This window comes from Pipistrellus hanaki (genome assembly GCF_964339955.1).
Source record: "Pipistrellus hanaki genome assembly, chromosome: 19".
In the NCBI taxonomy this organism is placed as follows: Eukaryota; Metazoa; Chordata; class Mammalia; order Chiroptera; family Vespertilionidae; genus Pipistrellus; species Pipistrellus hanaki.
In genome coordinates this window covers 17,718,302-17,744,785 of record NC_140521.1, presented here as the reverse complement: position 1 = coordinate 17,744,785, position 26,484 = coordinate 17,718,302, and the positions used below count along the sequence as shown (strand labels likewise).

Sequence of the window (26,484 nt, the reverse complement as noted above, 5' to 3'; positions counted from 1 at the left end):
GTGGGTGGGTGATATGTGGACGGATGGATGGGTGTGGGTGGATGGATGGATGGATAGATGGATAAATATGTAGATGGACAGTGGGTGGGTGGGTTGGAAATTAATGGAAAGATGGACAGACAAAAGGATGGACAGGAAGCTGCATGGAGGACAGTGCAGATCCCAATCCTGAGAAGAGAAAAGGCCCGGACGCAGCCTTCCCCACCGCCCGAAAGCACCACACGGGGCACGGCCTCTCTCGTTTAATCGTCACAGCCTGCGAGCTGGCACCTGCAGCCAGGACCGTGGGCACTGCCTGAGGCCTGGGCACCCACGTCGGGGCGGGGCGCGAGGCTGGAGCAGGCGCGACACGCCGGCCTGGTCCTGGAGCGAGGACCCTCGGCCTCGGCCACGGTCGCCAGGAACTTTGGTTTGTGTTTGTTCGTTTCTGTCCAGGAGAAAGCTGTCCAGCGGGGACACAGCTGCTTCCGAGGGGGCAGAGGAGCTGGGGCCGGGGATCGCCGCCGGCCACCGGGAACACCCAGGCCTCGGGACTGAAACCTACGGGGCCCCCAAGACCTGGTCCCTCCGCAGGGGCGGTGAGAGAGAAGCAGAGAGAACAGAGAGAAACGGAAAAGGAGGAGGAGGTGCAGAGGCAGAGGAGACAGAAATGGCACCGGCTCCTGAGGGGGAGTCAGTCCCGGGCCCCACCCAGGAGGAGGTGCCCAGATGAGCAGGAACTGGCAGACCAGGGTCCCAGCTCTGGGCACAACAGGGGGCAAAGGCCACGGACGGGGCGAGCAGGCGGTCAGTCCCAGGAGACCTTGACGGGCGAGAACTTCCAGAGGTCGGGCTGGCCCATGTGCAGCAGGCCGCAGAAGGGCGAGGCGCTCCACTGGAAGGGGGGCACCTGGTCCCAGGTGGGGCCGCCGACGGCCACCAGGCCCAGGGCCTTGGCCAGGGCCACGCTGGTCACCTGGGGGCCGGGGCAGAGCAGACGGCCGCCTGTCAGCCAGGCTGGGCTCCACGCCACCCCGACCCAGGCCCCTGGCACCCGCCCCCAGCCCGATTCGGACCCTGACTCCGCCCCGCCACCTGCATTGACCTAGCTGCCTCCCACCCCCTCCCAGCCATCGTGGTGACCGAGCCCACCCACGGCGCAGACCTTGGCATCGATGCCGCCGTGGGAGCGCTGCTGCAGCGCCTGGAACGGGTAGGAGCCGTTGGCCGGGTTGAGGTCGGAGCGAGCCGAGATGGCGTTCTCCCCGTTGGGCTGCGGCCTGCAGGCCTTGCACCGTGACAGGGGGTCGTGCAGGAAGTCATTGTACCTGGATGGGGGGAGGGAGGGAAGGACCGGTCGTGCTGGGAAGAGGTAGGGGGGTCAGGGGCTCAGGGGGGATTCGGTGAAGGGGAGCCCAAACTCCTCCCGGCAGCAGCCCCAGAACACAGTCCCTGCTTCCGAAGAACCTGCCCCTCCCGCCGCCGGGGTCCCTCACCCCTGCACCTCATCGCCCCACCCTCGTCCCTCCATCCCCCTCTTGTCCCACCACAGCCTTTCTGGGGACTGACAGTCCCGTTACACATCCGCGTCCGCGTGCTCGGTGGATCGCTACGTCACGGACGGGGAAGGGGGGCCTGCTCTGTGCCCCGCGCCCAGCCCGGGGCGGTCACACAGCGGCCGGTCAGGGTCCTGCCCGGAAGGGGCGGCCGGTGGCGGGGCTCACGCTGAGTGTGGCCGCACCCCTGCCCGCCTGGGCGTGCCGAGAGGCCTGAATGAGTGACAGCGAGCATCACAGAGCGCGCCCCGTGACTCCTGGCTCGCCGCCCCCCACGCACCTGATCAGCCGGATCATGGAGTCCACGTCGTGCACCAGCGACTGGTCCCGCCGGAAGATCTGGGCCCGAGGGCTCCTGTCGTAGGAGAACCAGTCCCCGTACTGGGCCACCAGGCCCGGCAGCCCGCTGGCGTTGAACACGGACTCGAAGGACCTGCCGGGGGTAAGAGCGGGCACTCGTGGCTCCCGCTGGCCTCGCCCGGCCGGGCCGGGAGGCAGAGGGGCGGTCAGGACAGCACCACGATGGCCTGTGTGTGCTGGGGGGCGGCCTGGCTCAGGCTCAGGGGGCCCGAGAGACCTGCTCCCCACCCCGGGCGTCACCACCACCCAGCTAGGGAGCCTTGGGAAGGTGAGGCGCTCCCTCGGGGCCTCAGTTTTGCCCTCTGTGAAATGGGAACAGGGTCTGAGGACCCAAGGACATCCCTCAGGTGAAGCCCAGTGAGGTCCCGAGGGGATGGAGGAGGAGCCAGTAAAAGGGGCCCCAGCCCGAGAGCCATGGCAGGGTCAGCGCCCCCCGTCGGCTCACCCCCCTCACCCATACAGATGCTGACTTCAGCGCCACTCTGTGCCTCACGAGGCCAGAGGAGGGTGGGGCGGGTTTAAAGAATCAGGTGGGCAGGGCCCCTGGCAGCGGGGAGAGCTGAGCGAGGGGGCGGGGCGGACATGGGGGTGGGAGGGGAGGGGACACCTACGGGATGTTGTAGCTGGCCCAGTAGGTCCTCTCGTAGAGCTCCGCGGTCTTGTCGGCCACCACCACCATGCCCCTGGGCGGGAGGGGGGCGGGCGGTGAGGAAGGTTACACCCTGAATCGTGAGCCCGATCAGGGCTGCCTCCCCTGCCAGCCTCGCCTTCCTCAGACTTCCTCTCCCCACACGCCGCAGCCCCCGCCCCAGGGCACTCACGGGATCTGCTCCAGGACGGTGAGCACCCGGCTCCCGGGGCTGGGCCCGCCGGGCACGAACGCCTTGTAGTCCACGACCATCCACTGGTTGTTGTACCTGCCGGGCGGGGAGGGAGGACTGACGGCGGCTGGAGCCGCTGCCCGGCCTCCCTGCTCCCTGCCCACCTGCTCCGCGGCCCTCCCCACTGCCCCGAGCTCTCAGGTTCCAAATTCTCTTCCTGTCCTTCCTCGGGGCCTTTCCCAGGTGGGGAAGCCTGCAGGAGAGGGCAAATGCCTCCCCCTCCTCTCCCGGCCTCAGGTTCCCCGTGTATAAAACATGGGGGCACCCGGGCTGGTGTTGCTCAGTGGCTACAGCGTCAGTTTTCAACCTGAAGGGTCTCAGGTTCAGTTCCCCGTTAAGGGCACATGCTTGGGTTGCAGGTTCGATCTCTGGCCCTAATCCGGGCACGTGTGAAAGGCAATCAATAGATTAGTCTCTCTCACATCGATGTTCTCCCTCCCTCCCTTCCTCCTTCCCAGGCTCTCTAGAAAGGCATGGGAAGGTACCCTTGGGTGAGGATTCAAAAACAAAACAAGGGAAGGGACCCTTGTGGTAATCCATGAAAGGGCTCTGCAGAGGGTGGGGCGTGCAGAGGGGGAGGTCATGCAGAGGGTGGGGGTGTGCAGAGGGTGGGGGCGTGCAGAGGGTGGGGTGTGCAGAGGGTGGGGAGTGCAGAGGGTGGGGCGTGCAGAGGGTGGGGGAGTGCAGAGGGTGGGGGAGTGCAGAGGGTGGGGGAGTGCAGAGGGTGGGGGCACGCAGAGGATGAGGGCAGGCAGAGGGTGGGGCATGCAGAGGGTGGGGGAGTGCAGAGGGTGGGGGAGTGCAGAGGGTGGGGGAGTGCAGAGGGTGGGGGCACGCAGAGGATGAGGGCAGGCAGAGGGTGGGGCATGCAGAGGGTGGGGGAGTGCAGAGGGTGGGGCGTGCAGGGGGTGGGGCAGGCAGAGGGTGGGGGCACACAGGGTGGGGGGCGTGCAGAGGGTGGGGGCGTGCAGAGGGTGGGGGCACACGGTGGGGGCGTGCAGGGGGTGGGGCAGGCAGAGGGCCTGAGTATTAGGGGGGAGGTTGGACCACTTTTCGGGGGCGGGGGAGGCCACGGGCCGGACGCCACTCACGTGCCGCTGTTGAACCTCTTGAAGGTCTCCGCCCAGGTGTCCCCGTCCAGGGCCAGGCGGTTGGCCACGACGCTGCGCACCCACTCCAGCACGCAGCCCCGCGGCTGCACGTGCTTCCACAGCGCCGGGTTCTGGTTGCCGATGGTGGTCTCCAGCGTCACCTGGGGGAGCCGAGGGCGCGGCGTGAGGAGCCGCCTCAGGCGGCGGCGGCAGTGCTCGAGGTGACTCAGTGTCAGAACCGCCTGCTCTGGCTCCGACGCACGCTCCTCGGGGGCCGGGTGGGCATGGAGGGGGCTCGTGGCCACGCACCAGCTTTGCCGGGACGAGCCCCTGAGGAGCCAGGGGCCGTGTCTATGGGCTCCAACCCCCCGCACAGGCAGCCAACTCCCCCCAGAGGGCAGCAGCCGTTCCCACCCCGCCCTGCGGTTCCCGGGGCTGGGGGGCCTGAGCTGCTGGCCCCCAGAGGGCCACAGGCCCCGAACTCACAGGCCTCCCGGGCTGCTGATGGCCCTTCGTGCTGCAGGTAAACTGAGGCCCGAGGAGGCTGGAGGCTTGCCCAGGGGCATGCTGGTAAGTGGAGGGTCCAAGATGCGACCCCCCCCAACTTCCGGATCCCCAATCAGTGCTTGTTCCCCACAGCAGGACATTCGCGTGCTTCTCCCCTTTTCATGCAAAACCCAGAAACAACTAAGATAGCAGCAGCCATAAATGTGGCACGAAAAAGAGGAATCTGCCGGCAGGGGCTGCTCAGTGGTTGAGCGTTGACCAATGAACTAAGAGGTCATTGGTTCAATGCCCAGTCGGGGCACAAGCCCGGGTTGTGGGCTCGACCCCCAGTAGGGGGTGTGCAGGAGGCAGTCAATTCAGGATTTTTCTCTCTCATCGCTGTTCCTCTCTCTCTATCCCTCTCCTTTCCTTTCTCCTTAAAAAACAATAAAAATATCTTTTTTAAAAAAGAATAAAAGAGGAATCTGCAAAGCAGGCCCGAGCTGCAATGCCCAGACAGGGACAGGTCCTCCCTCCCTCCACCCTGCGGCTCTTAGCAGCCAAAGCCACGGCCAGGGCTGAGACCAGCTCCGTCCCCGAAGCCCCGCCCTCCCCGAAGTCACTTCCCTCTCTCTCCAGCAGGGGGCTCTTAGCCTGGGGCAGTTCTCAGGGAGCCCGCAGGCTTGGATGGGGAAACCAGCACATCTTATTTCCACTAACATCAGCCTGAAATTCAGCATCTCCTCCACGGTTAACACGGCGACACCCCATGGAGGGAGGTGTGAGGGTACCTTAGCCTGTCAGGGACAGAAAGCACACGCTTCCCCTCCAGGTGACAGGGTTGCAAAGACCTCAAAATACCGTTTATGTCCCACAATTTTTTTTCTTTTTTTTTTAATATATTTTATTGATTTTTTACAGAGAGAAAGGGAGAGAGATAGAGAGTTAGAAACATCGATGAAAGAGAATCATCTATCAGCTGCCTCTTGCACACCCCTTACTGGGGATGTGCCTGCAACCAAGATACATGCCCTTGACCGGGATCGAACCTGGGACCTCTCAGTCCGCAGGCCGATGCTCTATCCACCGAGCCAAACCGGCCTCCGCGTGTCCCAGGGTTACTTCTAAATGACTCCGGCAGCACCTGTGCCCGCACCCCGTTCTCTCTCAGCATCAACATTTCAGGCTTAGACAACATTCTGATGAACACGTTTCCATAGAATGTTTTGCTTTTCACACCTGAAAACATTGCTTTGGGGTGGGGTTCACAGCTCCCAGGTCAGTGCACAAACCCAGGTGAGGCCCCGGATGGGGGGTAAATTTCCACCTAACTGATTCACCGTCTCCCTGTGCCCCACCTGGGCCCGAGCACCGGGCTGCCTCCCCCACTGCCTGGCCCTCTCACAGCTGTTTCAACTTCAGGGACTCAATGCCACGCTCCCCTCAAAAGCTAACGCCCCTCCCACCCCGAGGGAGCGGGCGCCCTCGAAGCCAGGGTGTTCTCCTCTGCGTGTTGCCCTGGCGATGGCGGGGCCCGCTGCCCCGGGGAGGGCGCCGGGCACAGATTTCTAAATGCGTTTGGACCCCGTCCAGGAAACGCCGGAGAAAACAAGGCCTCGTAGACAACATGTATTCAGAAAACCTGGCCGGGTCAGAGGGGGTTTGTGGAAAGCAAGGGAGAAGGCGGCATGGGAGCGCAGTCGCGCGGGAGAGGGGCGGCTGCTCCTGGCGGAGGCCAAGGCCGTCTCCGGAGGAGGCCCCGAGACCAGGATTTCCGAGGAGCCGTGTCACCGTGCAGAGGCCCAGGCCGGCGGCAGGTTCGGGGACGCCCAGGGAGGCCTGGGGGGTCTGCATCTAAGAAGCCCCACTCTGTCCAGCCAGCGTGGCTCAGGGGTTGAGCATTGACATATGACCCAGGAGGTCACGGTTCGAGTCCAGGGAGGGCACATCCCTGGGTTGTGGGCTCGATCCCCAGTGTGGGGCAGGTAGGGGGCAGCCAACCAGTAATTCCTCTCATCACTGATGTTTCTCTCTCCCTCTCCCTTTCTCTCTCTCCAAAAATCAATTTTTAAACAAATATTTTTTTAAGGGGAAAAAAAGGCCCACCTATGGATAGGTACTAGCTTTATCAGGTGATCACTCCCTAAGGGACATAACCGTCAATCACTATGCTATACGCCTGAAACTAGCATACTATTGCATAGCAACTGCAATTGAGTGATCTTTTTAAAAAAACATATTTTATTGATTTTTTACAGAGAGGAAGAGGGATAGAGAGTTAGAAACATCGACCAGCCGCCTCCTGCACACCCACCCACTGGGGATGTGCCCACAACCAAAGTACATGCCCTTGACCGGAATCGAACCTGGGACCTTTTCAGTCCATAGGCCGGCGCTCGATCCACTGAGCCAAACTGGTTTCAGCTGAGTAACCTTTTTTAAAAAATATAGATATTTTATTGATTTCTTATAGAGAGGAAGGGAAAGGGATAGAGAATTAGAAACATCGACCAGCCGCCTCCTACACAACCCCTACTGGGGCTGTGCCCACAACCAAGGTACCTGCCCTTGACTGGAATCGAACCTGGGACCTTTTCAGTCCGCAGGCCGGCGCTCTATCCACTGAGCCAAACCGGTTTCGGCTGAGTAACCTTTTTAAAGGAAGACCCAATTAGTGGTCTAAGCGCCTGCCCAGGGGAGGACGGGGCCGGGGGAGGGAGACTCACCAGCCCGCTGCTCAGGATGTAGAAGTCGTCGCCGGAGAAGATGGTGCCGGGGTAAGACGAGAAGATCAGTTTGTTGCCAGGGGCCAGGGGCCCATTCGCTGTGGGGGGACAGGGCCGGAGTGGGGGTGCTGGTCAGATAAGCCCACATGTGGGGGCCACACCCCCACCCATCCAGACTTGGGGAGAGTCCCGATGGGGAGCAGCAGGCCCACACACCTTTCTGTTCTTTTTATTTATTTATTTAAAATCTTTATTGTGCAAAGTATGTCATAAGTCTCCTACCCCACCCCACCCCCCCCATGGACCTCTCCCCCGCTGTCCCCACTCCCACACACCTTTCTTTCTGCTATTTAGCAAGCCAGGCATTGGATGTGTGTGCAGGGTGAGTGTGAATGCTAGTAGCAAAATACATAGATATAGCCGAAACCAGTTTGGCTCAGTGGTAGAGCGTCGGTCTGCAGACTGAAAGGTCCCGGGTTCGATTCCGGTCAAGGGCATGTACCTTGGTTGCGGGCACATCCTGGGTGGGGGGTGTGCAAGAGGCAGCTGGTCGATGTTTCTCTCTCATCGCCGTTTCTAGCTCTCTATCTCTCTCCCTTCCTCTCTGTAAAAAAATCAATAAAATATATTTTTAAAAAATACAGATATAGATATAGATATATAGATAAGTTATAGATATATAAAATGTTTATTAGTACTGTTTTTAGCTTTCTTTTTAATGCTTTAATTGATTTTAGAGAGAGAAGGGAGAGGGAGAGACAGAAACATTGATGAGAGAGAACCATCAATTGGCTGCCTCCTGCAGGCCCCCTGCTGGGGATTGAGCTGACCCATGGACATGTGACCCCCCCCACACACACACAAAAAAAATGGTGGTTTGAAGCTTTTGTTGTTTAAATGTGGAGGCGATCTGTTGTGCAGCACTAGCCAATGAATGCACCTTGTGCTAACAATGCGATGAGCTCTTAGCATGGCCCTGCAGGGACCACAGTGTGCCTGAGGCCCAGGCCCACACCTCTTGGCACTCTTTCCCCCCTCCCCGCCCGCGTGCCCACGCACAGACACACCCGCAGCCGCCCACCTCGGGGGCCTTCCTGGAACTGGAACCAGTACTGCTTGATGACGCGCAGCATGTTCTGGTAGGCGTTCCAGGTGTTGTGGGCGACCAGGAGGTCGCTGTGGTCAGGCAGCAGCTTGATGAGGGCGGAGCAGGAGCCGGAGCCCACGGTGTGCCTGGTCTTGGTCCTGTTCAGGGCCGGCTCCAGGTCCTCCAGGTCCCCGGCGATCTGCAACAGGCTGAGGGGCCCCGGCCCACGGGTCATGTGCCTGCGCCAAGTCTGTCACAGACCATCTCACAGGGGAGGACACTCAGCCTCTGGGGCGGGGGGGGGGGGGGGGGGGGGGGAGGGGTGGACAGACAGGTGGTTGGTCCGAGGCCATGGAGCCAGGAAGTGGCACGGCCAGTACAGAGCCCAGGGCTGTCTGACTGTGAATGTGTGGCCCTCTCCCCAGCCCTGTCCGCTCCGGGGAGGCACTTACAGGAAGCCCAAGGGTTTGATGGTGAAGCTCCCCGTAGGGAAGGCCATGCTGCCTTCATAGCTGTCCTCCAGGCCTTTCAGCTGCAGGAGGGTCAGCCGTACCTGAGGGGGGGGGGGGGGCAGGGGGTGAGGCCTCCCCTCCAGGCTCTCACCTGCTCCTGCGGTGGGAAGGGCTCGGGGGTCCAGACGGAGCAGGAGAGGCCAAGGCGCACCCGCCAGGCTCCAGCCAGCCCTCACCCGCCACCCACCCCTGCATGCCGAGCACCCTCCTGCCTGTCCCTGCCCGGTGCCACCTTCCAAACCACGCCCGCTTAGGAGCCCGGCTTAAAGCCTCCTCCTCCGGGAAGCCTCCCAGGCTGTTCTGAGTGAGGCTACTGGCTGTGCTGCTGCCTCAGGACGCCAGTCTCATGTGGCTGACGTCTCCCCATCAGCACTGTCCTTGTTCTGTAACCGTGGAGTATCATCGCTGTGTCCCCGGGGGACTCTGAACTGTGCTGGGCATAAGCCAGGTACTTCCTAAGCATCTGCAAGGTGGATGGTGTGTGGGTGGGTGGATGGGTGGGTGGTTGGATGGGTGTATGAATGGGTGAGTGGGTAACTGGGGAGGTGGGTGGATAGATGGGTGGATGAATGGGTGAGTGGGTAACTGGGGAGGTGGGTGGATAGATGGGTGGATGGGTGGGTAGATAGATGGGTGTATGAATGGGTGAGTGGGTAACTGGGGAGGTGGGTGGATAGATGGGTGGATGGGTGGGTAGATGGGTGAATGAATGGGTGAGTGGGTAAGTGGGGGGGTGGGTAGATGGGTGGATGGGTGGGTGGGTAGGGTGAATGAATGGGTGAGTGGGTAAGTGGGGGGGTGGATAGATGGGTGGATGGGTGGGTAGATAGATGGGTAAATGAATGGGTGAGTGGGTAAGTGGGGGGGGTGGGTAGATGGGTGGATGGGTGGGTAGATAGATGGGTGAATGAATGGGTGAGTGGGTAAGTGGGGGGGTGGATAGATGGGTGAATGAATGGGTGAGTGGGTAAGTGGGGGGGTGGATAGATGGGTGGATGGCTGGGTGGATAGATGGGTGAATGAATGGGTGAGTGGGTAAGGGGTGGGTGGATAGATGGGTGAATGAATGGGTGAGTGGGTAAGTGGGAGGGTGGGGGGGTGGATGGGAGAGAGGAAGAGCCTGTTCTAGTGAGGGTAGGAGCAGGTGGCTGGGTGACAGTGAGAAATTCTGAGGGAAAGGGGCACACCTGGCCCAGGGGAGGTGGAGGTGCTCACAGACCCTGGCAGGCACTCTCAGAGGCCGCCTGTGGTGTGTGCTTCTAGTTAAACTTGAGGGGTGTCTGGGGTGGGGGGGGGGGGGCGGTGTCCATGAATGAATGGCTTCATCAATAACCCCAGAGCACAGTGTCTACCTGGGTGTCTGGGCTACTCAGCAGCTCCCCTAGCTGAGGGAAACTACAGTCACTGCGCCCGACCTCCTGGGTTTATAGTCCTCCCCTCCCCCTTCCTCTTCCATAAAGGCTTTCTCATGCAATCAGCCCAGCCACTCCGTGCATGCAGGTAAAACAGCGCTGGCAATGCCCTACAGGGGCTCCTAGAGGGCAGGAGGGCGGAATGGGCTGAAGAGAGAGACAGGGAGGTTGGGAGGGACAGCTGGAGCACCATCACGTGGATGGATTGATGGAAGGAAGCATAGATGGATGGGTGGGTGGAAGGAAGGACGGGTGGAGACTGGACAGATGGATGGCAGGCAGGTCTATTTGAGGGAGGGAGATAAAACGATGGCCACCTCCAAGGACAGGCCAGAAAGGGCGGGAACAGGTCCCCTCGGCAGGGCAGACCCACCCGCCCCCCAGCCCTCTGAGGGCGCGGCCGTGCCCACCTGGTGCCAGTAGGCGGAGTCCTTGTTCAGCTCCACCTGCCTCTGCATCCACTCCAGATTGGCTTCCAGGAAGCTCTTGAGCCGCTCGCAGTAGCCGACCTCATACTCGAAGGGGCCGCAGTAATTCACCACCGTGTTCATCCAGTGCATGTAGATGAGCTGCGGGGCAAGGCGGGGAGGTGGGCGAGGGCGGGGCAGGGCAGCGGGCTGCGCTCTTCCCCCGAGGACCCCACCCCCGGCTCCCCACTTGGGTTAAGGGTCCTCACCCAAAGCCCCGGGCCGGCGGCGGCGGCGGCGGGCGGCGGGATGGCGGCACCTCTGCTCACACTGGCTCCTCCCCTAACGCCTGCTCACCCAGCCGGCGCTTACCCCCGGCAGGGCCCGATGCCTGGACCTAACCCTTCAGCCTTCAGCGTCTGTCCTACGTTACACCCCCTGTGGCTAGGACCCCTGCTCTATATTTCTATTTAGTCGGTTAGTCAACGCAATCTGGGCCTAGCCCAGTCTGACCACCTCCCCAGCAGTCAGTGCCCCAGACTGTCCCCAGAGGTCAGCATGAGGAGCATGGGTGTGACAGACGCCTGCATGCTGTCCTCTGGCCGGGCACCTTCCCTCCGGCCATCCGGCATCTCATCCACTGCGTGGCTCATCCATTCTCACCAGCCCCCTGCGCCGTGTGCGGCACCACCCCGGGCTGCCCGTCACCCGCGAGGGGCATCTGGGTCCCCCCACCTCATGCCCATCCTCGGTCACTGCTAGAGACGAGGGCACGTGTGTGTCAGGCTCTACAGGTAGAAGCAGGTTATCTGCCAAAGTGGGTGTCACACAGCGTGGGGAGCCAGCCCTCCCGCCACGGCCCCACCCCCTCTGATGCTGCCCGACCTCTGAACGGCAGGGTGATCGCTTTTGTGAAGTTCCCGGTCAACGAAAGCAAAATATGCCGATTAAGGATTCATTGCGTGTCGTAACACTCGTTTAGCAAAAGCCAGGGAGCGGAAATAACTCACGGTCACACGCCCAGCCTCTGGTGAGGGATCGGTGACCAGCCGTGGAATATTACTTGGCCAAGAAAAGGAATGGAGTACCCACTCCTGCTACATGTGGACCTGTGAACCTCCGTGAGAGAGGCTGGTCACAAAGACCCATGACTATAGGATTCCATTCAAGTGTAAAGAAGAACCAAATCCGGCTGAAACCGGTTTGGCTCAGTGGATAGAGCATCGGCCTGTGGACTGAAGGGTCCCCGGTTCGATTCCGGTCAAGGGCATGTACATTGGTTATGGGCACATCCCCAGTAGGGAGTGTGCAGGAGGCAGCTGGTCAATGTTTCTCTCATCAACGTTTCTAGCTCTCTATCCCTCTCCCTTCCTCTTTGTAAAAAATCAGTAAAATATATTAAAAAGAAGAAGAAGAAGGAGAACCAAATCTGTGGAGACAGAGAGTAGGTTAGTGGTTGCCGGGGTGTGGGCGGGGGGGGGGGGGGGAGGGGGTGACTGCTGATGCGTATGCGGTTTCTTTCTGGGGTGACAAGAATGTTCTGGAATCAGATAGTGGTGATGGCTGCACAAGCTTATAAAGATACTAAAAAAAAAACACTGAATCAGACATTTTAAATGGTGAGTTTTACGGCCTATGATCTGTATCTCAGTATGAATGACTGAGTGAGAGCCTGGGAATGGCAGGCACTACATTCAGGGCGGGGTGCCTCCAGGGAAAGGGGAAATGGGGGGGATGGGTTTGGGAGGGGGCTTCAGTATCATCAGTGACGTTGTAGGTTGTAGTTTGGGTGCTCACTTGATTATGATGCTTTATAACTTGGAATGCATTATGTGGTTATGTGTTTTGTTTTTATACATTTTATTAATTTTTTTTACAGAGAGGAAGGGAGAGAAAGAGTTAGAAACATGGATGAGAGAGAAATATCAGTCAGCTGTCTCCTGCACACTCCCTCCTGGGCATGTGCCTGCAACCAAGGTGCATGCCCTTGACCGTAATCGAACCTGGGACCCTTGAGTCCGCAGGCCGACGCTCTATCCACTGAGCCAAACCGGTGAGGGCTCGGCATGTGTTTGTTATGTGCATTGAACGGAGCCTCGGGGGAAACGTTTAAGGAACGCCCGTGAGCCTGTCTCCCCAGCCAAACGGAGGCTGGGGTAGGAAGCCCACTCGGCACAGACCCTAGCGCCCTCCAAGGCTCCCTGGGGACATGGTGGTGGGGTGTGGGGGCGGCAGGAGCCCCGGTGTCTCCCTCCGGCCTTACCTCCTCAGACACGGCGGCCTCCACCACGCCCGCCGCGTAGGCCTGCAGGCTGTCATTATAGTGGCTGCTGGTGTGCAGCTCCAGAAAGGCCCACCTGGGGGGGGAGGGGACACTGGTCACACAGGGTCTAGTGCGGAGCGGCCCTTCGCTCGGCACACCGCTGTCTCCGGTGTTAGGCCATCCCTACACCAGCCACGAACTGCCTTCACGCAAGCATCTGTCTGTCTGTCTGTCTGTCTGTCCCTGGGCACCTGTCAGGCCAAATCCCTAAAAGAGAAAATGCTGGGTCACAGGGAACATGCATTTTTAAACGGTTTGGCTCAGTGGATGGAGCATCAGCCTGCGGACTGAAAGGTCCCAGGTTCGATTCCGGTCAAGGGCATGCACCTTGGTTGCGGGCACATCCCCAGTAGGGGGATGGATGTGCAGGAGGCGGCTGATCGATGTTTCTCTCTCATCGATGTTTCTAACTCTCTATCCCTCTCCCTTTCTCTCGGTAAAAAATCAATAAAGTATATAGTTTTTTAAAATAAAAAATAAATTTTAAAAAAAGCATTTTTACTTTAAATGAATACTGACAAGCAGCCTTCCCCAAACACTGAAATAACCTTCATTCCCACCCCCACACCCAACTCCAGGTCTTCCTCGGAGCCTTGTCACTCGCATATCTATTAACTCTTTTTTAATGTTTGTATTTCTTTGAGAGAGAGAGAGGGGGAGAGAGAACATTGATGGGAGAGAGAAACACGGATCGGCCGCCTCCTGCATGCTCCCCACTGGGATTGAGCCTGCAACCCGGACATGCACCCTGACCCAGAATGGAACCGGCGACTCGGTTGCACCGGTCGACACTCAACCACCTGAGCCACACCGACCAGGGCTATTTTCTTAATTTTATTGGTCATTTGTAATTCTTTGGTTCATGTCCTTCACTCATTTTCCTCCATTGTGTCTTCTAAGATTTTTTCTTACGGCTGGGTGAAATTCTCTGTGTATGTATTAGCCCTTGTCACTAATATTGAAAATAGATTTGTGTTTGTTTATATATATATATATATATATATATATATATATATATATAAAATTTATTGATTTTTTACAGAGAGGAAGAGAGAAAGATAGAGTTAGAAACATTGATGAGATAGAGACATCGATCAGCTGCCTACTGGGGATGTGCCCGCAACCAACGTACATGCCCTTGACTGGAATCGAACCCTGGACCTTTCAGTCCGCAGGCCGACGCTCTATCCACCGTGCCACACCGGTTTTGGCAGGTTTGTGTTTTAATCCATCTTTGCTTTTGCTTTTGCCCACAGAGGTTTCGTTTTCCTGCAGCCAAACCTATCAGCCTTCTCCTTGGTGGGTCTGGGTTTTATCCTTGCTCCAAAGACCCAAAACTCTTCACCTGGGTGACTTCCAGGAGGAGAGTGTTTAAGGCAATTTCTATTATGATAAGGAGGGCAACGGGAAGAGCTTATGTGACCTTGAAGAGGCCACGGGACAAGGTGGAGCCAGGCTCAGCCAGGACTGCCTCACTGGAAGGCAGCTAAAATGCCACCCGGAGCTCCAGGACAGGAATAGCTCTGCTCGAGAAGTGTGGAGAGGAGAGACTATCAAACACCCCCCCACACCCCAGGCATCCAGAAGGCCAGTCTCTGAGTGCCCACTGGGCATCAGACATGCAGGGCAGACCAGGATGAATGACACCCAGTCCCGCCTTCAGAGAGCTAACAGGGGTGGTGCTTGTGACATGTAACCAGATCATGACAAAACAGGGTGTGGGTGCAGAACAGGGGAGGCCTGCATGGCAACCCTGCAAACTCAGAGACCTAAAGCAACCAAAGGACGGCCTGAAATTAACCCTTCTGACCAACAGCAGTATGTGGTGGGCAGTCATGTCCTAGGCAGGTCTTTTCCCTGACAAAGGTCAGTCTTTATCTCCCTAAGCCCGTCTCTCTCTCTCTTTTTTAATGTTATTTTTTTTTAAATATATATTTTATTGATTTTTTACAGAGAGGAAGGGAGAGGGATAGAGTTAGAAACATCAATGAGACAGAATCATCGATCAGCTGCCTCCTGCACACCCCCTATCGGGGATGTGCCCGCAACCAAGGTACATGCCCTTGACCGGAATCGAACCTGGGACCTTTCAGTCCGCAGGCCGCCGCTCCACCCACTGAGCCAAACCGGTTTCGGCTCGGACGTTTCTTACGTGGATAGAGCTAACAGCGGTTACACACCGAAAGGGAAAAGCCTCCTTCGCTCCATCCCGCCTCTCCAAACTGCCGGGATTCTTACCATGAAAAGCTCATCGCCGTGATAATAATTCCCAGCATTTTAAAGGGTGCAGCATGGCTTCTTTCAAGTGGCATTTCTGCTTCCCCACCCCTCCCAGGCCTCAGTACCCCGAATATGCGAATATGCATCAGTCACTGCCCTGATCCCACAGAGCACGTGTCAAACACAAGGCCCGCGGGCCAAATCCAGCCCGCCAGGCCTTGCAATGTGGCCCGCACCGCGCTGTCATCACTGTACTCCGCTGTCAGTTTATGACATTGTCAGTTTATGACTGTTCAGTAAACCATTCGGCCCGCGATTTAGGCTGGATTTTAGATTTTGGCCCCTTCTCTGATTGAGTTCGACACCCCTACCACAGAGGCCGCCTCATTCCAAGGGCCCCTGGGGTGATTCCGTTCAGATGGCCTTTGCTCGTTTTGCCGGAGTCTTCAGAACACCCGGGTGGGCAGGGACCCTCCCATCTTCCCCAAAGGCCTCGGGGGAGGGAGTTTTCTCCCAGCACCTGCGTGGGGTTGCCCTGGCTGGTCTCCCAGATCTTCCTATAGCCTCAGTTCCTCAGCCCTCATCAGGTTCCTTCTGATCCGGATGAGGCCGCTGCCCCCCACCACCTACAAGTGTCCTAGATCTCCGGCCGCAAACCTGAGATTCTGCCTCCTTCAGCACCCCCTGCCCGTCCGGCCTCAGCTTCTCGTCTGTAAAATGGGGAGGCGTGGGTGTCAGCAACTGTGCCGGGGGACAGGTTTTGAGAAACTCTGAAACTCTGCTTCAGTCCCTGGGCAAAGCAGAAATACCCACAAGAGGTGTTTCTAAGCTAAATGAGTCCATTAAAGGCTGCTTTTTTATTTATTTATTTTTTTTTTTCCTGAGATCATGTCTTTTCTGCTTCTTAGGTTCTTACAAGAGCTGATCGCTTATGAGATAAAATTGACAGAGGTCGGTAAGTATTGTTCTGTTTTGTTTTTAATTCTGCTTGCCTGACAGAATTTAAAAGCTGGCAGCATGGGATCTGTGAAGCCAATCTTTTTCCACACTGATTTTTAAAAATATATATATATATTTTTATTGAATTCAGAGAGGAATGGAGAGGGAGAGAAAGAGAGAGAAATATCAATGCTAAGAGAGAATCATTGATCGGCTGCCTCCTACAGGCCCCACGCTGGGGATCGAGCCCACAACCCAGGCATGTGCCCTGACTGGGAATCGAACCATGACTTCCTGGTTCATAAGTGGATGCTCAACCACTGAGCTATGCCCGCTGGGCCACACTGGTTTTATGTCAGGGGTGGCTAGCTCCTCTGAGAAGCCACAGTTGAGCAAATTCAGACCTTTTGAGTAAGATGGGCAAGGGGTCACCACCTGGCTTCAGTGTACAGCATTCCTGGGTGCCCTCACCGGGTAGGGTGTCCACCTTTCTCATTCTTAAATGCATATGTTTATCTTGCATAAATTTTTAAATAAATTTTATTAATTTTTTACAGAGAGGAAGGAAGAAGGATAGAGTTAGAAATATCAATGAGAGAAACATCAACCAGCTGCCTCCTGCACACCTGGCACTGGGGATGTGCCCGCAACCAAGGTACATGCCCTTGACCAGAATCGAACCCGGGACCTTTAGTCCAAAGGCGGACGCCCTATCCACTGAGCCCAACCGGCTAGAGCTCTTGCATCACTTTTTAGAGAAGGAGTGGGTTGTGTTTGTCCATTTGGCTGGGCTGGGTTACTGGGTGTTGGCTGGTGGGTTGGGGTTGTCTGCTGGCTTCCCAATAGGCTAATTCCCTCCTATGGCTCTTCACTTCCTCTCCTAGTGGGAAGGTGATGTATACAAAGAGCTGGTGGGCGATCAGATCAAGGAAGGAAGAAGAGGGAAAGCCAGAGGGTTCGGCCTCCACAGGACCAAGGCCAACTCCGGGGGCATCTCTGATCCTCAAACACCCAATCCTAAATGCTCCCATCTCTGTGGGGAATATTGGTCCAAAGTCAAATACAGCGCAGCTGAAAGGAATTATGAGGGAAGGGGATGTGGAGTGTATCCCCGGGTCCCCAGTGGTGAAACCTGGGGTCTAGAGAAAAGGAGGGATCCCCCTAACCCCCCCCCCACCCTGGCCTCACCACTGTGCCGCCGCCTCCAGCTGGCCTCCAGGCAGAGGTGTCCAGGCCCTCTTGGCTCTGCTACGCAGGGCCCAGAACATGTGTGAGTCAGCAGTGACCACAGTCCAGAGCCACAGAGCTCCGGTTCCCTCCACAGATGCCAGCCTACCCCGTGGCCTCCTCTTCCCCAGATTAGCTCTGCCCAGCTCCTGTGTCTACAGCAAACGCCCCTCCCAATGTTTTCTTCTATCTGATACCCTCCCACGTGCCACACAGCACCAAAATGAGGGTGTCCTGTGTCTCCCCGATAATGCATGCCAGCAAAACGGATGTGGGCAACAGTGGCCATGCCCGCTGGAGACGGCAATGTAGTGTAAGCACCGGGATGAGCCCAGGATGGGGTGGGGAGCGGAGTTTCCCAAGATTGCCCAGAAAAGCCTGGATCCAGGGCCAGGAGGGCCCTGCTGACAAGGTGTGAGGCAGACTTTGCCCAATCCCACTGACTCGGGGTTCCCTTTTGGCACTGTCTCCCCCACTGGATGGGGACCCGCCCCACATCTGCTCAGCTCCATAAACTCTAGGCCAAGCACACCAGGTGAGTGAGCGATCGATTGAATGAATGAATGAATGAATGGGCCCAAGCCCCGGTGTAAGGCCTGAGAGGGGCACCACCCAACCTCCCAGCCGGAGCACAGCCTCAAACGCTGGGCCAAGAAGGGGAAATGGGAGGCCAGACAGGCAGAGGAATCGGGTGAGAGTCACGCAACAGAAGGACAGTCCCAGCGAGAAGGACAGTGATCACGAATGCCCAGGACGGAGCACTTGGCTCCATACTAAGTCTCTGGCCGCGTGCGTTTCCCCTGGATGGGGAGAGAAGAAAGGCAGGAGCAGAACCCAGGCCATGGCAGCATCTGGGTCTGAGTCCGACCTGCTAAGCCAGGCTCTGTCCTGAGGCCACGGTTCTGGAACAGCAGCAGTGAGGGGCTGGCACCCACCCCGCCAGTTACAACCAAGAAAGTGAAAATTCGTTTCCTGGTCAGCTCACCCCCCGCAGGCCCAGGAGGCCGGGAAGGGAAGTGAGGACAAGGGGAAGTTGTGTTACCTCCAGCCACGGACCCTTCCTTCCAGGTGGAGGCACAGGTGCCCTGACGACAAGGACCCTGTGTCTAGGGGGCAGAGGTCAGTCACCCCAGGCTACGGTTGGGGGATGCTGCCTCAGCTCCCGCCTGTGCCAGGGCCCTGGCCCAGAGGGCGGTGCTGTATCCTCAGAAGCGGGACACTGACCGCAGGGAGACAAGGGCACTGTCAGCGGCCAGAGGCCGGTCCTGGGGACAGGCCAGGCCAGGCCCTGCGCCCAGTCCCCCCTCCCCCATTCCCCCGCTGGTTCCGAGCGGAGTCGGGTCTACCCTTACCCTGTCTCATGAATGGAGTTGGTGAGATTGGCCCAGGCCACGAAGCCGGGCTGGCGGCCATCCACCAGCTGCAGCTGGCCCGTCCTGGCGTCCAGGACCACCGAGCGGCTGCGGGAGGCGGGGGGCACCGGCCCGTAGGGTCCCCAGTGTTCCCTCGGGGCCGAGATCGCGCCCGTCAAGCCGCTCAGAAACAGCCCGGCCAGCAGGGCCAGCACCCGGGCCGGCGCCGGCGGCAATGCCACCGGGCTCAGGCGGCCGCCGGGCGAGCGGTACGGCGGGGCCACCATCGCCACGCGGAGCCGCACGCAGCCGGCTCACGTGACAGCTCCCGTCACCGTCACCGGGGGCAGAGGGGCAGCGGGCCGGCGAGGGGCGGGGCGTGGGCCAGCGCTTCCGGGGTGGGCGGGGCCCTGGGCGGGGCGGATGGGCGGGGCCTGCCTTAAAGAGCCCAGCACCCCTGTCCGCCTATGAAAACCCTGCATAGCTAGCACACTCCCCCAACTTTTTATTTTTTCAAAATTCAAACCTGGAGCAAAGGTGCAAGAAGGAGAGTCAATACCCATATGCCTAACACAAATTGCTAATATTTTCTTTTCTTTTTTTAAATATATTGATTTTTTACAGAGAGAAAGAGAGAGGGATAGTTAGAAACATCTATAAGAGACATCGATCAGCTGCCTCTTACACACCCCCCACTGAGGATGTGCCCGCAACCAAGGTACATGTCCTTGGCCGGAATCGAACCTGGGACCTTTCAGTCCACAGAACGATTGCTCTATCCACTGAGCCAAACCGGTTTCGGCGCTAATATTTTCTTTCTTTTTTTTTTTTTTTTTTAATATATTTAATTAATTTATTTATATTTTTATTTTTATTTTTATTTTTTTTTTACAGAGGAAGGGAGAGGGATAGAGAGCTAGAAATGTCGATGAGAGAGAAACATCAACAGCTGCCTCCTGCACACCCCCTACTGGGGATGTGCCTGCAACCAATGTACATGCCCTTGACCGGAATCGAACCTAGGACCCTTCAGTCCACAGACCAACGCTCTATCCACTGAGCCAAACCGGTTTCGGCTCGGTGCTAATATTTTCTTACATGTAATCAGTTTTTCTTGATATATGTAGAGGGTGTCCTCCAAAATGTATACACACTTTAACTCAATTTTTGAAAACGTATGTTAATAAACGCTGACTTTATAAGGATTCAAGATGTGTATACATTTTTTCCGGGGACACCCTGTATATGTTTTGCTCAACCATTTCAGAGTTAATTGAAGGCACCATGGCATGTCAATCCTAAATGCAGGAGATGTGCAGTATCTCAATAAGAAAAAAGACAGCATCCCAGTAACCACCATCTACCATTGTAATCGTCAGGAGATGTACCCTTCATGTAATGCTGGTACTGAGCGCAGGGTCTTGTTCACATTTTTCCAATCGTCCCCAAAATGCTCTCTTTTCTTTTGGTTCTGGATCCATTCCTCACACCACACACAAGAATAGACTTTAAATGATGAGAGTCTAAACATAACAACGAAACTGCAGAAGTAGGAAAAAATATGGGTGAATTCCTCCATAACAGGGATGGGGAAAGGCTTTCTAGGTGCAATTAAAGATGAAGACATGCCGAAGCCGGTTTGGCTCAGTGGATAGAGCATCGGCCTGCGGACTGAAAGGTCCCAGCTTCGATTCCGGTCAAGGGCATGTACCTTGGTTGTGGGCACATCCCCAGTAGGAGGTGTGCAAGAGGCAGCTGATCGATGATTCTCTCTCATCGATGTTTCTAACTCTCTATCCCTCTCTCTTCCTCTCTGTAAAACATCAATAAAATATATTTAAAAAAAAAAAAAAAAAAAAAAAGAAGACATTCGCCAAAACCAGTTTGGCTCAGTGGATAGAGCATCGGCCTTCGGACTCAAGGGTCCCAGGTTCGATTCCGGTCAAGGGCATGTACCTTGGTTGCGGGTACATACCCAGTAGGGAGTGTGCAGGAGGCATCTGGTTGATGTTTCTCTCTCATTGATGTTTCTAGCTCTCTTTGTCTCTGTAAGAAATCAATAAAATATATATATATTTTTTAAAATGAAGACATTTCACTACATAAAATCCCCTTTAACTTTCTCACAGCCAAAACATCATAAGCAACGTGACAAGACAGCTGATAAGTAGGTTAGGAATTCTGAGGAGTTGCAGAGGCAGACAGGCTGTGTCACCTGAGGGCCCCTGAGGCAGATCCACACACAACCAGCTGGTGGCAGTGGCCAGCCAGGCAGCCCCACATCCGATGCCGCACCCTTTCCAGAAATGCTAATGAGCATCTTGAGCTTTTCTCTCACACCTGTTAGGGTTGCTGTTATCAGGAAAGCAAAGGTAAATGCGGGCCAGGATGAGGAGAAAAGGCAACCCCTGTGCGCTGTTGGTGGGAAAGTGACTTGGTATGGCCACTCTGGAAACCAGTATGGAGGGTCCTCAGAAAATTCAGAGTAGAACTGCTGTAGGTTCCAGCAATTCAACTTCTGGGTCCATATCCAAAGGAAATAAGAACAGGATCTCAATGAATATCTGCCCTCCCGTCATAGCAGTACCCACAATAGCCAAGGCATAGCAAAACCTAAGTGCCCGCCAAAGCCAGTTTGGCTCAGTGGTAGAGCGTCGGTCTGCGGACTGAAGGGTTCCATGTTCGATTCGGTCAAGGGCATGTACATTGGTTGCGGGCACATCCCCGGTAGGGGGTACGTGGGGGGGCAGCTGGTCGATGTTTCTCTCTCATCGACGTTTCTAGCTCTCTATCTCTCTCCCTTCCTCTCGGTAAAAAATCAATAAAATATATTTTTTTAAAAACACACACACACACAAAAAACACCTAAGTGCCCATTGAAGGATGGATGGATAAAGAAAACGAGGCACATATACGCAATGGAATATTATTCAGCCTTTTCCTTCTTTAAAAAAAAAAAAGCCAGTTTGGCTCAGTGGATAGAGTGTTGGCCTGCGGACTCAAGGGTCCCAGGTTTGATTCTGGTCAAGTGCATGTACCTTGCTTGCAGGCACATCCCCAGTAGGGGGGGAGCAAAAAGCAGCTGATCGATGTTTCTCTCTCATTGATGTTTCTAGCTCTCTATCCCTCTCCCTTTCTCTCTGTAAAAAGTCAATAAAATATATTTTTTTTAAAAAAAAGAAGGAAATCCTGCCATTTGTGACAACATGGATGAACCGGGAGGAGACTGTGCTAAGTGAATCAGCCAGACGCAGAAGAAAAAACACTGCATGGTCTCACTTACATGTAGAATCTAAATCGCCAAGCTCAGAGAAGCAGAGAGTAGAGTGGTGGTTTCCAGGGGCTGAGGGGAGGGGAGATGGGGAGGTGTTGGTCAAAAGGCACAAAGTTTCAGCTGTGCAAAAGGAATGCATTCTGGAAATCAATGGACAACATGATGCCCATAGTTAATGGCACTGTATTTTTAAAATTTGCTGCGAGTTGATCTGAAGTATTCTCACCACACACCAAAAAACGACCATGTGAGGGGATGATATGTAAATTAACTTGCTTGTGGTCATCTTTTCGCTGTGTATATGTATATTGAAACAGGTACCACCATATCACAGTCGGTTTACTTATATATTAGAGGTCTTTCTTCCCCTGGCTGCCAGCACCACCTTCACTCTGGCCCGGAGCTGCCTTCCACCTCTCTACTTGTTGTGTCAATTTGCATATTCCCTCCTTATTGACTGTGGGTATCGCCATCTTTATCCAGGAGTTATGGTCAATTTGCATATTCTGTCTTTATTAGATAGGAGGATATATATATATATAGTAATTGATTTCAGAGAGGAAGAAAGAGAGACAGAAACATTAATGATGAAAGAGAATCGTTTATAGGCTGCCTCCTGCATGCCCTTCATTGGGGATCGAGCCTGCAACCAGGGCATGTGCCCCTGACCAGAATCGAACCCAAGACCCTTCAGTCCACAGGCTGATGCTCCATCCACTGAATCAAACTACCCAGGGCATCACAGTCAGTTTTTAAGGCCCCCAGCTGGCCAGGTTGAGAGAACAGGGATCCTAGGCAGAAAGCACACAGGTCTGGCTCAGAGGTGGCCCATCAGCACTGGGCAGCCCCCTTGCTGTGACAGCACCGCCCCAGTGCTCAGCCTTTGACCCTCCCTATGTAGGTCATGTGACCCCCTGTGGTCATCACTGTGGCTCAGGTGTGGCCAGTCACCTGGGCGTGCTTCCCCTGACCCCTGTGCAATCCTGTGCTGTAGACAAGACTTCTGATGTCCACCTGACCAGTATTTCCTTGTTCCATCGTCACGGCTACGCTGAGCGGCCCATTGTGAAGACGGAAAACCAGAGTCTGAGCAGAGTGGTGACCCCCCAGGGACAAACTCAAGTTGCAGGCCTGGGTCTAGCTGATCCAAAGACCCAATTCCTATCCACTACATGTGGGGGGACCCCAAAGGGAAGTGCTCTAAGAGTCTTGCTAAACCGGATTGAAAAACAGTGTCCATGGCAACCGTAGCAAGGCCATTACTGGACACTTAGGGCGTTTTCAATTGCTGCCCAGCCGTGAGTGTCCCTGTAGTAAGCATGCCTGTGCTTAGAGCATCGCCCAGATCCTTAACTCAGGAGCACTCCGGGAGCAGCATCGGAGGCGCAGAAGGCACGCGTGCTTTCGCGGTTCTTAAGATCGACAGGTATCAACTGCCGTGTCACTTTCTAGAAGGATTAGCCCCATAGAGACTCCACCTGGCAGTTCTAATGGAAACACTTCTGTGTACCCTGACCAGGTAGCTCAGTTGGTCAGAGCATCACCCCAATACGCCAAGGTTGCAGGTTCATTTTCTGGTCGGGCCCATACAAGAAGCAGCCAATGAATGTGTACATACGTGGGACAACAAATCAGTGCTTCACGCTCGCTCTCTCTCCTTCTCTCTAAAATCAATAAATTAAAATAAAAAATAAAAAACACTTCCTCACAATTGGTATGTCCCCTGGCCATCGGGCTGCCTTGGGAAGCAGCCTGTCCCTGCGGAGTTCCAGGGCCACGTGACTGTGCCCAGGGCTGCTAAGGCCAGGGGGGCACTGGCATTGATGCAGGGGGCACTCGGGCATCTTGAGGAACCTCCCCAGTCTCTGGACCTCGTGGGCTAAGGATGAAAGTCCTGATTCTCTCTTTCCTCTTCCAAGTTCCCCCTCACTCCTTACTACTTCCGCTCACGCTTCCCCTCAGGTCCTTGGGAGCAGCCACCCCCGCCTGGGCCTCCTGAGCAGGGTGCTCAATGTCAGGCTGAGCTGGCCTCATCTCTGAGTGATGCAGGACCGCGGTGGTGAAGGGGACTCCTTCCAGCTTCCATTCACTCAGCTTTTACAAATGCCAAGCCACGGGCTCCGGGCTCTGTGTATATAATCTCCGTGCATCCTGACCTCAGTCCTAGGAATGCCCGGTAGGTGCCGTTATTAGCCCCACTTTCCAGCGGAGGCTCCAAAGATGAGAGGACTTGTCCAAGGTCAAGTAGCCAGCAAATGGCAGAGCTAGGATTTGAACCTGCGTCTCAGTGACTGCTGAGGCCGCTCCTGTGATGTCAAATGGCCTTTGCCAGATGGAAATATAGGCCCTAACACTGATCCTGTCCATCCAAGCGGAGGCAAACCAGGACTGTGCTCCAGACCACATTTATCTCCCTGCTCTGTGTCCCGTGGTTCTTTTCCTTGGATCTTTCCGGGCTTCTACAAGCACCGATTCTACACACACCCCTCCCCTCCCTGGCCTCTGGGAGACAGGGAGGTAGTGGCCTGGCTGCCCCACAGACCTGGGATGGTGACATCAAGTCCTCACCCTGGCCTGGCCCCTGAGAACCAGAGGCAGACTGGTCCCTTAGGAAAGACTTAGGCTGCAAAACTCAGCCATTCCGGAGCCACTGGTGCAGGCTGTTATCGCCACACACAGACAGTAGTGGTGAGAGCCCATGTGCCGGTGGCCTGGACACAGGACCAGCAGGCCCTGCCCCTCGCTGTGAAGGGCTGCGAGCTGGCGGGGGACACAGGCAGGTAAGTCATTGTAGGACCAATAGAATAATAGCAACAGCAATGCATTTTGCCCTAACTGGTTTGGCTCAGTGGTTGAGCATCGACTCATGAACCAGGAAGTCACGGTTCAATTCCCGGTCAAGGCACATGCCTGGTTTGTGGGCTCAGTCCCCAGTGTGGAGTGTACAGGAGGCAGCCGATCAGTGATTCTCTTTTATCATTGCTTTTTTTCTCTCTCTCTCCCTCGCCATCCTCTCTGAATTCAATCAAGATATATTAAAAAGCAACAAACAGCCGAAACTGGTCTGGCTCAGTGGATAGAGCATCGGCCTGCGGACTGAAAGGTCCCAATTTTGATTCCGGTCAAGGGCATGTACATTGTTTGCGGGCACATCCCGGGCAGGGGGTGTGCAGGAGGCAGCTGTCGATGTTTCTCTTTCATCAACGTTTCTAGCTCTCCATCCCTCTTCCTTCCTCTCTGTGGAAATTCAATAAAATATATTTATTTTTAAAAAAACAAAACAAACAAACAAAAAGCAAAACAAAACACAATGCCTTCCAATGAAGGAATGTGTGCTCAGCACCAGGCCTGGGGCTTGGGGCTTGATTCAGTGTTGTTTCATCATGCGAGGGTCCCATGAGATAGACACTACTGTCACCCTATTTGACAGGGAGGGAAACTGAGGCTCAGAGAGTCTAAATGGTACCGAAGGTCACACAGAACCCCAAGGCTCTGCGATTCCAAACATGTCGTGTACTCTCTCTAAAGGCGAGACACCTCAGGGGCGGAGGGCAGGGAGGGGGGTGGAGGACCACATGAGGTCTGGCGACATGAGTGACAGGGGAGAAGGGAAGGGCTGGCACCAGGCAGGGGGCTCAGAAGGAGCAGAGGTGTGGCCCTGTGTAAGGAGCAGGGTGTTCAGAGAAGGGGGAGCAGGAGGAGAAGGAGGTGGGGGGGTGAAAGTGGAAGTGAGAAAGGGGCCCTAGGGCTGGAAGGTGAGGGCCTCAGATGCCGAGCTCAGAGCTGGGCCGCAGTCCTGCAGGTGTGAAGGAAGTGGCAGACCTAAAGGTGCTGGGATGAGATGTGTGCCAACCATGGACGTGGGCGTGGGGCTGGAGGAGCGCCTGGGAGGAGACGCTGGCTCCCAGCCACATCACCCCTGTCCCAGTCCCCGGCTCTCCCCAGGCCAGTGGCAGGAAGACAGAAATGACCAGAACTCCCCAGGAGGCCGGGACAAGCAGATCACTAATGGCCTTTCTCTTCCTCTCTCTCTCTCTTTCTCTCTCTCTCTCTCTCTCTCTCTCTCTCTCTCTCTCTTTCTGTCTCTCTCTCTCTCTCATTTTAAAAAATTGATTTTAGAGAGAGAAAAAGAGAAAGAAACATTGATCAACCGCCTCCTACACACCCCCTACTTGGAATCAAGCCTGCAACCCAGGCATGTGCCCTGACCTGGAACTGAACCAGTGACCTCTTGGTGCATGGAATGATGCTCAATCCCATGAGCCACACCAGCTAGGCTGCCTTCCTCTCTCAAAAACTAGCCCTTGGCGGCGTTGCTCAGTGGTTAGAGTGTTCCCTGGAGCATAGAAGGGTTGCGGATTCAATTCAAAGTCAAGAGCACATACCTGGGTTGCATGATTGATTCCTGGACAAACAATCTCTCTCCCTCTCTCCACTCCCTCCCTTCCACTCTCTCTAAAAATCAATAGGGAAAAATTTAGGATCACAACAACAACAAAAAAGCGATGCTACTGGAGGCAAATGCTCAACCCAGTTAGAGGTTTTCTTAAATAGAGGTGTTTGGGGCAGGACAGCGGGAATATTTGTGGGTAGGGCGGGGCTTATCACCATCCATGATCAGAAGCATTTTGGCGTCTTGCCTACTAAATAGA

General features: G+C 55.8%; 1 protein-coding gene across 1 annotated transcript; it reads right to left on the bottom strand.

The window, feature by feature from the left end:
* Positions 1-227: 227 nt before the first annotated feature.
* Positions 228-18,910, bottom strand: PLBD2 (phospholipase B domain containing 2). Its single transcript, XM_084868316.1, has 12 exons — positions 18,559-18,910; positions 12,761-12,854; positions 10,501-10,659; positions 8,619-8,719; positions 8,161-8,375; positions 7,080-7,177; positions 3,868-4,028; positions 2,717-2,812; positions 2,507-2,578; positions 1,816-1,968; positions 1,145-1,307; positions 228-955 (listed from the first exon to the last, which is right to left on the bottom strand). Exons 1-12 carry the CDS (start codon positions 18,843-18,845, stop codon positions 788-790), a joined length of 1,767 nt encoding a protein of 588 aa, XP_084724442.1. The 5' UTR covers positions 18,846-18,910; the 3' UTR covers positions 228-787.
* Positions 18,911-26,484: the final 7,574 nt, after the last annotated feature.

Bases quoted from the DNA above. Each gene is read 5' to 3' on its own strand.
- PLBD2 (XM_084868316.1), bottom strand. From the start codon at position 18,845: ATGGTGGCCCCGCCGTACCGCTCGCCCGGCGGCCGCCTGAGCCCGGTG. The intron at 10,660-12,760 runs GTAAGGCCGGAG...CTTGCCCCGCAG, and splicing joins AGGCCGCCGTGTCTGAGGAG to CTCATCTACATGCACTGGAT. The intron at 2,813-3,867 runs GTGAGTGGCGTC...CCCGCCCGGCAG, and splicing joins AAGAGGTTCAACAGCGGCAC to GTACAACAACCAGTGGATGG.